The sequence below is a fragment of the Halichoeres trimaculatus genome, unplaced genomic scaffold (assembly GCF_033239565.1).
Source record: "Halichoeres trimaculatus isolate MK-OKI-2021-1 unplaced genomic scaffold, fHalTri1.1 fHalTri1_scaffold_22, whole genome shotgun sequence".
In the NCBI taxonomy this organism is placed as follows: Eukaryota; Metazoa; Chordata; class Actinopteri; order Labriformes; family Labridae; genus Halichoeres; species Halichoeres trimaculatus.
In genome coordinates, this window is record NW_027437200.1 from 12,252,967 (window position 1) to 12,265,979 (window position 13,013).

Here is a 13,013-nt window from a genome sequence, read left to right on the forward strand (position 1 = left end):
ACTTCCAACTTCAGATTACAACTACAACTCACACTGTATACACAAAATGCATGCAGGAGAAAGTGAGGTGGGGGGTGGGGGCTACATTAATGAATAAATAAAAAACTCCAAAATGGTCCCAACTGTTACTAACAAAGCAAAAAAAAGGGAATGAGATCAGTGTTGTCATTAGATGTTGGGGAGAATAACAGAACAATCAAAGCTACGGATAAAACAGACATAAAGAAAAACATGCAGTCACAGTTAGTGGGAGAAGCTAACCTGGAATAAAAGATGAGTTAGTTTTAAATAAGAGTGAAATCATAGTGGTGTTTATCTCTGCCTGGTTACTTCTGTTAGCCCGTGAAGCCATGCACGCCGTCCCTAATCACTACCTTCAATGTGAGTGCACTTTAAGACTCAGGAACGAGCACAAGCCCCCGAGCATGCAGACTTTTTTTTCATTAGCTAACTGTTTTTATTGATTAGGGGTCAAAATTACAATGAAGTTAACCTGCACACACACTTACACACACATGCACACACGCTAACCCCCATTCCCCTCTCTTAAGACATGCCAACCTGACATACAGATTACAAATTACTGCAACAAAAAAAAGCCACACACAAACTGTGTCTCCTTTGCATGCATTATGCGAGTGCACGTGTCGGCAATCCAGCTGAGAGCTATCTCTGCCAATACCAACCTAACCTTGCCCTGTGGTCAACGCATTCATTTAGTAATGCATCGGGCTAAAACTGCACTGTTAGCACTCTGCAGGCAGTGGCAGACGTTCTGCAGAGGCTCTTAAGAGGGATTTAATCAGATATATACGCATACGCTGAATATTCAAAGCCATTTGTGGCGGTGGAGAAATGTGCTCTTTCTCCTCAGAGCACCTGGGCGAACACATCAGGAGGGATGATGGGTTCCTACTTAAGCCATACTTGAAAACATCGATGTGTTTTTGTGAAGAAGAGACGGAGAGTATGCACGGCAAACCCTCAAAGAATTTACGTTTCTTGATCAGAAGCTGTTTCGTGAAACTGAACAGAAAACAATGCATCATGTTCCATCCAGCGTGTTGAAGGTTGGGAGACTAAGCCCCCCCCCCCACGCCGCTCCCGCACTCTCCAGCCTCACAAAAGCTTGGAGAGAATGTGCGGGTTGGGCCAGACGCTCGGTGCCACTGCTCCTCGAGGGGCTCGCCATCTGTCCGCTGGCACCGGCACATCAGAGTGGCACAGGCAGGCAGCGGGGGGAAAAAAGGGGGACGGAGCCGGGGAACGTTAGCAAACAGATGCGGGCAGATTGTGGATTAGGATCCTTCCTTAGATAATACCAAATGACATCTGATCACGGATCTTTCCCTGCGGAATGCTAGATGGTGGCATTCCCTCGAGGGGTTAACCAAGGCGAGAGATGAATGGAGGGTTTTCACACATTCGCTGCCTGGGAATCGTAGAGCAGGTGTGGGAGCGTGTGGTGGTGTTGTTTTGTTTTGTTTTCTTTCATTTAGGAAGCCTACTGAGTTCCTGAGTGTGTGTGTGTGTGTGTGTGTGTGTGTGTGTGTGTGTGTGTGTGTGTGTGTGTGTGTGTTTGATTACAGCTTGTATTTTAATGGTGCCACCACTTGGTGTAGGGACTGCTCAGAAAAGTAGGCATTTTTGAGCTTTAGAGACAGCTTCTCATCATCATTTTCCATTTTTTGAGAGTCTTGAAGTGATCTAGGGCTGCAGCAATCGAATATTTTAGTATTCAAGTATTCTACTGAAAATCCCATCAATTAATCGAGTAATCGGATAAAACACATTTTTGTTTAGTTAAAGAGCAGTTATTTTTCAAATGAAATTTTTCTCTTTAAGAAATGGAATTTTCTGATACAGCATGTCTATAAGAGCACTTCCTTTGGTAGCTCCAAAATTTGTAAACACACTTTGACACATTTTTTGTGCCTTGTACATCTCATCAAATGTTGCGGACCCAAATGGCACCCGTTTGGTAGAATGACCCATTAGTCTCCAAACTCCAGAAAAGAAGCTAGATTTGTTGCTAGTTGCTATTTTGTATAAGAGGTAGCTTAAGGGGTCTGAAAACTTTCTTATTATGGCCTCAGCTCTATTTGAAATACCACTCTTTGATCTTTTTTAAAATTAAACGATTCCTCGAGGCGGAGAAAATTAGTCGAGTATTTTTTGTAATCGAGTACCTCGAATTATTCGAGGAATCGTTTCAGCTCTAAAGTGATCACGTTAGCTTTTTCTTGCTTGGAAATAACAATGAAGCTTTAGTCTTAAAAAGAATTAAGGATATTTGTTTCTGCACTATTGGAAATAATGATTTCACTATTCCTAATTTTCCCTGTGATGCATCTGTTTTCTCTCCGTTTAAAATAAAAAAATCAAAGGGAGCTTTGAAGGCAGCAGTAAAGGTCATGGCCTCTATCCATCATACAGACAGTCAGACAAAGAACACACCTCCATGGTCCAGCCCCACATTCAGCTGACCATACTTAAAAACTGGAGACAAATGGACGTGACGTGTTTCCCTTTCCTCCCAAGCCTGGTGACAAACGGCTGCAAGCTAAACAACTTAGAGAGTTAGTAAGCCTCTCGCATCCCGCACAATAAACATCCCAACGCCAGATGAAGACAATGACAGAGCACTGGGTGAAAATGTTTAGTCCTGAGGGACTTGGCTCGGTGTCGGCCCGCTCCGCTAGGCCAGATCCCAGGCTGTTAAATCATAGCGCACAAAACAAAAACAACTGTGACAAGCAGAAGCATGATGAATCAATATGAAGACTGTTAAGAGTTCCCTGAGTCGACAAGAACATTTATTCATGTGGTTATAGAATTAAATATCCCCGAGAAGATGTCACTTTCGTGTTTACGAATCTTTCACTTTTTAAGCCTCTGTCTTTCTGATTTCACTCTTTACAAAGAGAACATCCAAAAAAGCTGTCTTTCTTTGTCTAAAACAAATTGTTTGGTTTTGTTAGTACAAAGAATCAAGAAGATGTATCTCTCAATTACAAGTAACAGAAAACAAACTATGGCATCTTTTAAATAGCACCATTTGTTGAGCTGTTTATACGTATGGCTAAATTTAACTGCAAATTTAGAAAGAAAAACTATGTGCAGCTCAAGCAGACTGCTGCTGTCTTTATAGTCACTCTGTGCCCTGCTGCGAGAGGTAGCAGGGCAACCAGAAAATGTGGAAGACAAACTGTGCAACATCAGCCAAGTGAATCCTCCCTCTCCTCCCCTTTCTCCCCCTGAGTGAAATAAAAGCATCCTCCGACTGCTGACAAATATACATTGGCTGTTTTTTTTCTTTGCCTTCAGTGATTTAAGGATAAAATGGGGAGAAAAGGGGGAAAGAAAGACTCAGAGAGGAGAGAGGAAACAGAGGCCAGCTTTGTCATTTTACTTAACATTTTAAAAAAGAGGAAAAAAATCAAGCTGAGGAGAAAAAAATCAAGCTGAGGAGAAACCCAGCCATCATTATGTAGCCGCGTGCAGATGCATTCAATTAGTTGTGGTTGGAAAAGCCTTGGCCTGAGACCAGCGCTCTCAATAAGACAGGGTAGGAGGGGGAGGACTCTCTCCTGGTCCGACAACACCGCAACACTTCTAACCTCGCAGACGCACACAAACACACCCACACACAGACACACACGAGGTCGCCACATCTGTCCGAGGGACCGCTGCTGGGGCAACCGCGTGACGCCAACGCTAAATATCCAGGCTGTGTGCTGTAAATGAGGGAGTGTACCGACTTCCATGTGGTGTGTGTGTGTGTGTGAGTGTTCTTTAAGTTATGTGTGAAGGAAATAGAGCTGAGCACATTATGCTCTCAAAGACACCCACATGTCCCATCCATCTTGTGAGAAGTGGCTTCACGATGACAGTGCATTTCCTGACACTTTCATTTCTTAACCTTTAATGTCACCCTGGAAACGAAACGCTCCTCCTAAAGACGCACCAACACACACTCACACTCACGCTCAAAGTTATCAGTATAGACTTCTAATTCATGGAAAAAAGGAAGCTGTCTAAAGGGTTTGTTTTCTGATAAATGTGTTTTATGTACTCAAATGAGGAGATAAATGTCAGCCAATTTGGGCTGTTTCATGGCTCCTTAAAATTTTTCACGTGTTTATTACACAAAGACTTCTGCTTGCAACAAAAAATAAATTAGGGGACCATATTAAAGTAATTAAAGCAAAAGAATGATCTGCTTTTTTTAGCATGCTAAACTTCAACCATTAACAGCTCAGAAAATGATGATACATAGTGGAAATATTTTAACACATACATACCAAAAGCCAATGCTAAGCTTAACCTCAGCTATAAGTGCTCTCATTTAACAAGACGCTTTAATGCTGCCTTCAAATCATATTCAGAGTGTGGCAGGCTTTAGCAGAAGGCAGGGATTTCTCATCTGATATGCAGAGGGAGACATGGGGGGACAGATAATGACAGGATAAAAGGAGCAGGTGAGCTGAGTGCTGGAGGGAAGAGGAGGGGGGGGTTTATCTCACCTGTTGCTGGTGGAGGAAGGCGGGATCTCTCGTGCTCAGGCCTACAAAACGATTAGCCGTCGGGGTGCCAGGGGCTGAGTAGCCTGGGTGACACGGCAGCGTAAAAAAAAACAAATACATGCTTGCATTATGATTAGCATTTCAGGAATTTAAGAGTTACTTTTGTGTAGACTGAGTCATAGTCATGGGGTCAAACAATGCACAGCAGAAGGTGCGTACGGAGTCCCACAGGGTTCAATTTAAGGCCCGTGAAATTCTACGTTTTTGTCTATGAGCAGGATGTGGTTTTGAAAAAATACATTTTGATGCAACTGCAATCTTTTCGTAATTACAAAAATGAAAAAAGATGCTCAACAGATTTACTTTTAGAAAGGAGATGGTTTACTTTTTATCTAGCAGCAAATTAGCTCACCACCAATGAAATCCACTGTAATTTTTAACATTTAAGTATGATACAGATTTTATATTCCTGTACACAGGGGTAGCACCTATGAATTGCCAATCAGATTTCAGGGTTGGACACCCACTGGAAGTATTAGCTAGGGATAGACTTATTATCGGCCGGGCCGACTATCGAAGACGATATTTGGCATTTTGAAGCATATCGGCATCCGCCTTTTTTTTTAATACAGCGGTCGATTAGAAACAAATTTAAAACTGTGTTGTTGCAGCTCTGATGCAGCTGCTCCTCTGTTTGCAGTCACTACTCAGTCCCCAGCACTGTCCCACCCACAGTGTCATCTGATTGGTTACAAGCAGAGCCATGGCTTGGGTAACAGCCAATCAGCAGTGCAGTTATTACAGTTACACTGAAATTTTGGAAAATTTTATTTACTGTAGAGAACTTTAGCTTTTTATTTTTTTATGTTTTCATTTAACTTTATAAAACATGCTGTTAAGCCTGGGAGCTGTTTAATAAACTTATGCTCAAAGGTATTTGAATCAAGTTAAGTGTTGGGTTAAGTGTTGGAGTTTGTATTGTTCAAAATTTTGACACCAATATTTTCACTTTGACTGCAAATTAATATCGGCATCAAATATCGTCTATCGGCCTCCTTGACTACAAATCATCGGTATTGGCCTATCATCGGTATACTATCTCTAGTATTAGCACATGGTGTAGTCCTTGACGATTACAGATTAGTTTAATTACAAAGCATGGCGCTGTCCACACACTTTGATTTATGAACAAATGGGAAAAGTCTCTTCTGGTTAGGGTGGACTCACCTTCTGTGGATGTGGTGATAGGCTTAGTGTCAGGCATGGAGAGTGAGACGGGTCGCACAGCGCCGTGGTGTGGGGAAGGAGCCAGGACCGGGGTGAAGTGGCCTGGAACCTTTCCTACCACTTGACCGCTGCTGTTAGGCTGCAGGCGGGGTCACAGAAAACCACATCAGTCAAACAGATACAAGTTAAGACATTAATTTAAAGCTGGTTATCAACAAGAAGGATTCAAAGTTAGTTATTTACCTTCTTTAGCAAAATGCTGACAACAACTAGTGTCTCAATAAAGATAAGAAAGCGGCTCCTTACAAATGTGTATCTTCTGTTGACATGTGTCTCAAAAATGAAGACAACACTTTGTTGAAGAAACCACAACCTGCCTTTATTTCCTTTCTGTCTGCTCCTCATACTCAATGTGAGCTCTATTCAGCTACACATTTTACAACCTTTTCTTCACTTGTTATTGTGCACTTTGGCAGATCTTAATGAGCCAATACAAACATATAACAAACTGTTCTTTGCTAAAATTTCAGCACTTGAAAAGGTAAAAAGTGCTATTTCAATTTCTGGAGGATTCAATTCATGTAAGCTGCTCTTTTTCCTGCACAGACCAATGAAATGAAATCAGCAACACAAGGTGACTGTAATGCTCACTGCTACATTTAATGCTCTGTGTGAAGAAAAGATTTCGGTACTCTAAGTCTCTTTGTTGTCACAGTTATTACTAAAAACTCTGGGGGGCAGGAGCAACAATAGATCCTCCGTCACCGCCGATGGATTTCCTACATGATTTTACACAATGATTTTAATGGCGGCCATAAATGGAATTTAGGAGGACTGGGGCGTGAAAAGACAGATAGAGCTGCGGACTGACCTGTTACAATGGCGTGAATGCCCGAGTATAGAGAGCGAGGCAGAGGGACTATATATATAAAGAAGGAAATAAAGGGAGCAAGTGGGAGCTGCTCTTTCAGACGGCTGGAGACTGTCTGGGGCGTTCATTTCAGGGCCGCCCCAAGTTCAAAACTCAAACAGGCCTTTTTGGAAAAGAATTGTGTCCACAGGGTTCCCTCCCATGTGAATAGAATGTTTAATTAGAGTGTAATATAATCTGCGTTAAAGCAAGCATAAAAACATTCTGGCACTCGTCCATGGGATTATAAGCGCTGTGTTATTTGCCGAACACCCCTCCCCTTCCATCCTCCCTCTTCCCCCAAGTGGTCTTCGAGCGCTCTCGCTTCCCTACCGGACCCAACATCGCCAGGCCTACACCAGTACCCCCTCCCTACCCTCCTCTCTTCTTCTCCAGCACCCCAGCAGAGGGCCAGTTAATTCTGCACAAGAGCCGGGCCCCGGCAACGGCAAATATTTACAACCTTTATCATTCCCCGCGGTTTTTCTCTAGAGTAACAGCCAGCGCCCCCCCTGCACCCACACTACACCACCCCCCAGCCCTAACCCCAACCCGCTCCCTGCTCTGGAGTCGGAGCCGTCTACGAGGCCTTTGTTTACAGTGAGAACAGCGGGGATATAAAACTCACATAAATATCACACGGCTCTCTCATCTATACAGACGCCTGCTCTTGCTCCGTCCGACACACTGGCCGCTGTGTCTATCCAGAAAGTACAAAAGCTCTCTGCTTCCTGATTTACTGCCACGTCTTGATACAGTTTTGTAAGTCACGTGTGGCTGCAAGTGCAATAGTTGGGTTGACTTTTTTATAGACACTGAGTTTTCTTTCTGGCATTTTTCTGGGACTGAACTGTAACCTTTGCTTTTAGAATTAAATCAAACTGAAAATATATACCGGCACATCAAACGGTCTGTTAAGTTCAGTCTGGGGCACATTGAAAGGGGATTCATTTGACTGTGATACCAATCCCTGTAAATTGTTCTTGTTAATACTCCAAACAATGGCTCATATGATTACAGACTTTTCTACGACCAGTTTTATGTCCCTATATACCAGCTAATTCAACAGATGTGTTCATTTAGAGATTTTAGGGCGGAATTCAAATCAAACTCGTTTATCCAGACTTGATAAAACCCATAAATTTTAAAATAAATACTGCTTTTTTTTCGCAGATATAGCTACAACTGCATCCATGAGGCAGCGGTGAAATAATGACAAATGCATTCTGTTTGTCTTATCTGTAATCTGGAGGTCAGATGGGATAACACTGGATGGGAAGCTAACAAACAAAGAACAACTCCAGGCCATGAAAGTCCTGCCAAACCAGCCTCTGACTCTTGGCTGACAAAGTGGATGCTTGGGAAAAAAAAAAGAAAAAGAAGAAGGAGACTGACCTGGCTGCTCTGTGGGCTGGACGGGTCGTACGACGGCACGTAGCTCTTCAGGGGATCAGTTGGGTTGAGATGGGGCGGGTAGCGGATGGTGGTGTGCGAGAAATAAGGTGACGGCGCCGGGGGCAAGATGGCCGAGGCGGAGAACTGGAGGGGCGAGTGCGGAGGGGGGCTCCTCGTCGATATAACTGCAAAGGAGACCGACAGAAAAGCAAGTGGAGTGAGTCTGGGTTCACATAAAGTGATCAACATTGATCCCAGAGGGGAAATGAACTATCTGCATAGATTTTTCAGCTACATTTATGGGGAAAAAGTCGATCAGAGCTTCTTAGAGTCACCAGCCACTCACCACTGTGTCCTACACCTGTTAGGCCGGGGTGGTGAGGCTGAGGGAAAGTGCTGAGTCGTGGTGAGGAGTCCTGCGGGGAGGTGGGGCTGAACAGAGCCTTCTCTGGCTTCTTCATGGTGGGAGAGGACATATCTGGAGAGGAAAAAACAAAGGATGAAGGGGCCGTTTACACGTCAACGGTTTTAGGGTGAAACGCAAAAGTTTTGTTGCGTTTCAGCCTCGTGTTTACACGGATATGGCGTTTCGGCTGACCTAAAACGGAAACGTTTGAAAACGGCCTCCGGAGTGGGATTTTCCTGAAACGCTGTCGACACCGTTGCCGTGTTAACAGTTAGCCGGCGACGTCACACTCCGACTCGCGCGCGCATACAACAGGGCAACCGTTGTTACGATCGTAGCGAGCTACCGTGTTGTGCTTGTGCTGCTCAATCTGCTGACTATCTTATAACAAAATGAGCATCTGTTGCTCCACTTTTTAACTTAGTATTCCCCAACACACCAGATGACCGACTCAACTCTACTTCGGTGGAGATCTCCCAAAAGCAGCTTCTGGACACGACAGTTAGAGCACCACCTACAGGCCTGGCATGCTTACCAGTGTTTTCAGTCCATCAGCGTTTCCGAGTAAACGCAGATTTTTTTCACTGCGTTTTAGCGTTTTCAGTTGAAACGTTGTTGGCCTTAAATTCACACTCAGGCTCAGAAGAATTTGGGTTTCATTAAAACTTAAGCTTTTTTTTCCTACACTTTTTTAAAAATCCAGAATTGTCCCAATTTCACTTTTTCAGTGTTATGAATACAAAATACTGAAAGGATATCTTTTTAAAGTAGAACATGAGTTGTGGTGCTCTTGCAAAAAAAACTTCCCGCAGCTTCTGCTAATGCTTCCATTTCTCATGCATGACAGGAATTAAGTGCCAAAAATGAAATATGTTTGAAATCAAGCAGAATTTGATCTGCCTGGGATTAGTATCACCAAGGGCCTCATGTCTTTGGCAAAAGCAGCAGTCGAGGGAAAATGTTCTATTTCAATAGCAGACATCACAAAGGGTCAGAGTCACTTGTAATCTCTGGAATCGTTACAAATCACCGGACGTCCCCGGGAAACACGAGTCCTGTGAAGAATTTGACTTTTGTCATGTCTGAGGGAGACAATTAAATCCAGTGAACTGATGCTCGGGTGTAAAGCAGCCGGTCGCTCAAATAGGATTTAAGAATTTCAAAACCCTCACGCAATCTTAAATAGAACATTACACTGTAACATCTGCTCGCCTGGGCCTTACACAGTGTCTGACAAGCTCCTGTAATTCCCCATGAATAATCCAAACGGCTCCGCAGAACAACTTGTTTTTGTTGAAAAATTGCTGTAGTTCTATAAACTGGAAGTATGTGCACAAACTCTACAAGTCGCTCATTACTGCGGCTCTACACTTTCATGAGCAATGTTCTGCTGTCACGGATGTGCGGTTTTCAATTTTCCATGGTGAGACGCAGTGTCTGAAGGGAACGTGATAACAACGAGATGCGAGGGGCAATGGCCTATGTCTGCACGTGCTTCTTCTATGAACATCCATCAAGTGCTTTTCTGGGCGGCCACAGATTTGTGGGGTGTATAACTTTCAAACCATCCATCTCTTTCCCCTAAAAGATGTCATAAAAACCCTGGTTTTGAAGCATACCCATAGTACCACCCGTCCTTTCCTCACTGAGAAGGATGCACCCGAGTTACAGGAAGAATCACTCGGCTCTGGAGAAGAAGAGTGACAAAGGTGGCTGGAATTTAGGGGGATTTCCCACTCTGAGGTTGCAAGAGGATACAGGCTTAAGTGCTTTCATTTTGGTGTCGGAGGGAGAAATACCTTTGGGAAGACTGATATCACAGCTTAATGTTCCCATGTAAGAAAAGGGACATTTCTGCTGTGGAGGTTTTCAGCTTTTCCTGTTCTCTGTTAATTAAATCCATCACAGAAGGCACCTCGGGAAATCAAACTGGACAATTAATTACCAGAAATAAACATTTTAAACACATTCATTCTTGTGTTTTTTGCATTTTACACTCATTTCGTAGAGATATTTAACTGGGGTGAAAATGTACTCACAAATCTCTGTAGAGAAACTATTTCTTCCTCTAACGCCTGAGGTTTAGTCGAATGATAACCATGTGCGAGAAATGACCACTTGGCACTTGGTCGGCCTCATATGGGTTTAATATTGCCCCACTTCTCATTTATTCTCCCCTGACAGAATAATGGCTGTCTTTGGAGAGTTTCCTACCCACTGCTTTCCCTTTCCCCTCGCCCCAAAGTGTCTAAGTTTACGCAGAGCGATACTCCCAAGCCTCATACACAGGCACGGGCTGAAATTTCATGCACCCACATTGGGCTGTGGTTGAATCCCACCACTGCTGTGTCTCTTGTGTATCATCCCGTGTTGTCCTCTCTCAGCCTCTCGTCCGACTGAATCCAAAAAGAGGACTAAAGGTGGAAATGGAGGTGTTTGACAGTTAAATCGCACCATTTGTTGCTTATTTCCAATCATGTTGTTGAAGCCGTCTGACGAAATGTTTCCTAACGTCTTTGTCTGAGGATCGCAGAGGCAGCGCAGGCAGCCGAGTGTGGAAAGAAGTCATCAGAGAGCGAGAATGATCCGGAAACACGGGACAGTGAGGCCTTAATTAAAAGGTTGATGGGCTCTGCTCTGCACCAGGAGACAACGTAATGAGACATGCGAGTTGTCCCGTGAGGATCTCGCCTCCTCTCACATGCAGAGGCATTCAACACAGACCCTTCCTTTCTTCTTCTGGATAAGCCTATAGGTACGAGCTTATGAGGTGAGCTTTATATCTTAATTCCATTCTTAAGTAGTTATGTGCTGTAAACTTGGCACATGGTTATGAAAACTCGAAGGATAGAGCTTCCTCTCAAGTTCAGCCAAGATGTATAAGCTTGTTTCCTGATGAGGAGTCAAATGACACGTTCACCCCAAGGGTGTGTTAGCTACAAGTGAAGTTTATAAACAGGAATTTCTGGACAACTGAAACTAACAAGGCGCTTCAGTTTGTGTCTGAAGATAAAGACACACCCGACTTTTCAAACTCACTTGTTGTATAAAAGTAAAATGCGTTTTAGAGTTTAGAGAAAGAAGCAGAGGGTCGTTATTTTTCAGATCCCAGGCTGTGAATCACAGCTGGAACAGTTTGTTCTCGTAACGGATGCACTCAGGAATCCAATATTTCCTTTGTGTAAACGACAGGTGCAAGAGAATTTACATTCACACAGCGGCTCACGGCTTTAAACATTTATATGAGTGGCGATGCCTGCGGCTATCTCTGTCATGGTATGTATTTTAGAAGGGTTGAACAGGTTCATGTGCAGAGGAACCAGATGGAGCTCATCCGCGACGAAACGCTCTGACGTACAGTAGCCGAGCGTTAGAGGGAGTTCAGCTGCTGTTGAAAAACAATGTGTAGGCTTCACTTTGATCAGATCTATTTGCATGGGGATGGAATTAGTAATCCTCTTTTCCTTCATTAAAGTCTGTCAACACGCTGTCGAGCAGTGTCAGGCTGAGCGGGGCTGACTCTGGATGTTTGTGTGACTTTATGAATGCCAGGGAGGGTGTTACTGACAGGGTGCATCCATGCCTGACGAACCTCGAGTGGGTAAATAAAGGTGGTCAAATAAGACCAGGAAAATCACCTCCGTCTCTGTCGTGCCAGTTCGCCCGGGTGCTGGCTGGCGAGCTGGGTGACGAGTAGAAGTCTGGTCCTGTTGGGCTGGTGTCCATGTTTTCATCCATGTTGACAGTTTTGGGCCTTTTGCTGTGGGATGGAGAGAAGTTTGAGACTTGATTAAGCCATCTTTTTCTGGTGACATTTCTGAAGGCTGTGATATGGCACCCGTAAGGATTAGCAGCAGATGGAGAAGGTGTTTGGCATGGATTAACTTGCATTGTGTGATGCTTGGAAAGTTCACAAAGTCTCTCAAAACTAATTTGAAAGAAAGATAAAAACTGACACAAATCTTTTCTTTTATGAATGATATAACACTGAAAATGGCTATCAAAGCTTGTCCGCAAAAAAAAAATCACTTTTCACTTCTTTTGACTAACGAATAAAATTCATTAAAGCTCCTGTAAGGATTCTTTGGTTTGTGTTAAATGCCTCTTTTGCTGAAAGTAATACCTTGCAGTCTCTAAAGTGGCAATCTCTATCAAACGTAGCACACTGTCCGTCACTTAGTCTGACACCCATCCTGCACCAACATGTTTTTGCACAAGAAATTTCTGTATATAAACACAGCTTAGCTAAATTTCATGCCCATGATGTTTTGTGCTCTTTTGTAGCTCAGACAAAGCCCAGCAGCAAAGATCACACTAGGGCTGCAACAAACGATTATTTTCATAATCGACTAATCGGGCGATTATTTAAATGATTAATCGATGAATTGGATAATGACACATTTTTGCACTTTCCTTTACAATGTAGCTTTAAATTGTTTTAGGTATTTTCTAAACAGCAATAAAGACAATAAAAAGCATTTTTTCCTTCAGTAATATTTTATTATGGCTCTCTCTTTCTTGGAGATAGTGCTGAATCTGCAAATATAAT

General features: G+C 43.3%; 1 protein-coding gene across 4 annotated transcripts in view; it reads right to left on the reverse strand.

Annotated features, from left to right (window-relative positions):
• LOC141811268 (nuclear factor 1 B-type-like) overlaps positions 1–13,013 on the reverse strand; it is a 72,851-nt gene that overhangs the window by 10,761 nt on the left and 49,077 nt on the right. For all 4 annotated transcript variants that reach the window (XM_074699258.1, XM_074699259.1, XM_074699257.1 and 1 more), the window contains 5 exons: positions 12,103–12,224; positions 8,405–8,536; positions 8,059–8,243; positions 5,754–5,892; positions 4,527–4,609 (listed from right to left, as the gene is read on the reverse strand). In XM_074699258.1, the coding sequence (XP_074555359.1) occupies positions 4,527–4,609; positions 5,754–5,892; positions 8,059–8,243; positions 8,405–8,536; positions 12,103–12,224 (661 nt within the window). The remainder of the gene's footprint in view (positions 1–4,526; positions 4,610–5,753; positions 5,893–8,058; positions 8,244–8,404; positions 8,537–12,102; positions 12,225–13,013) is intronic.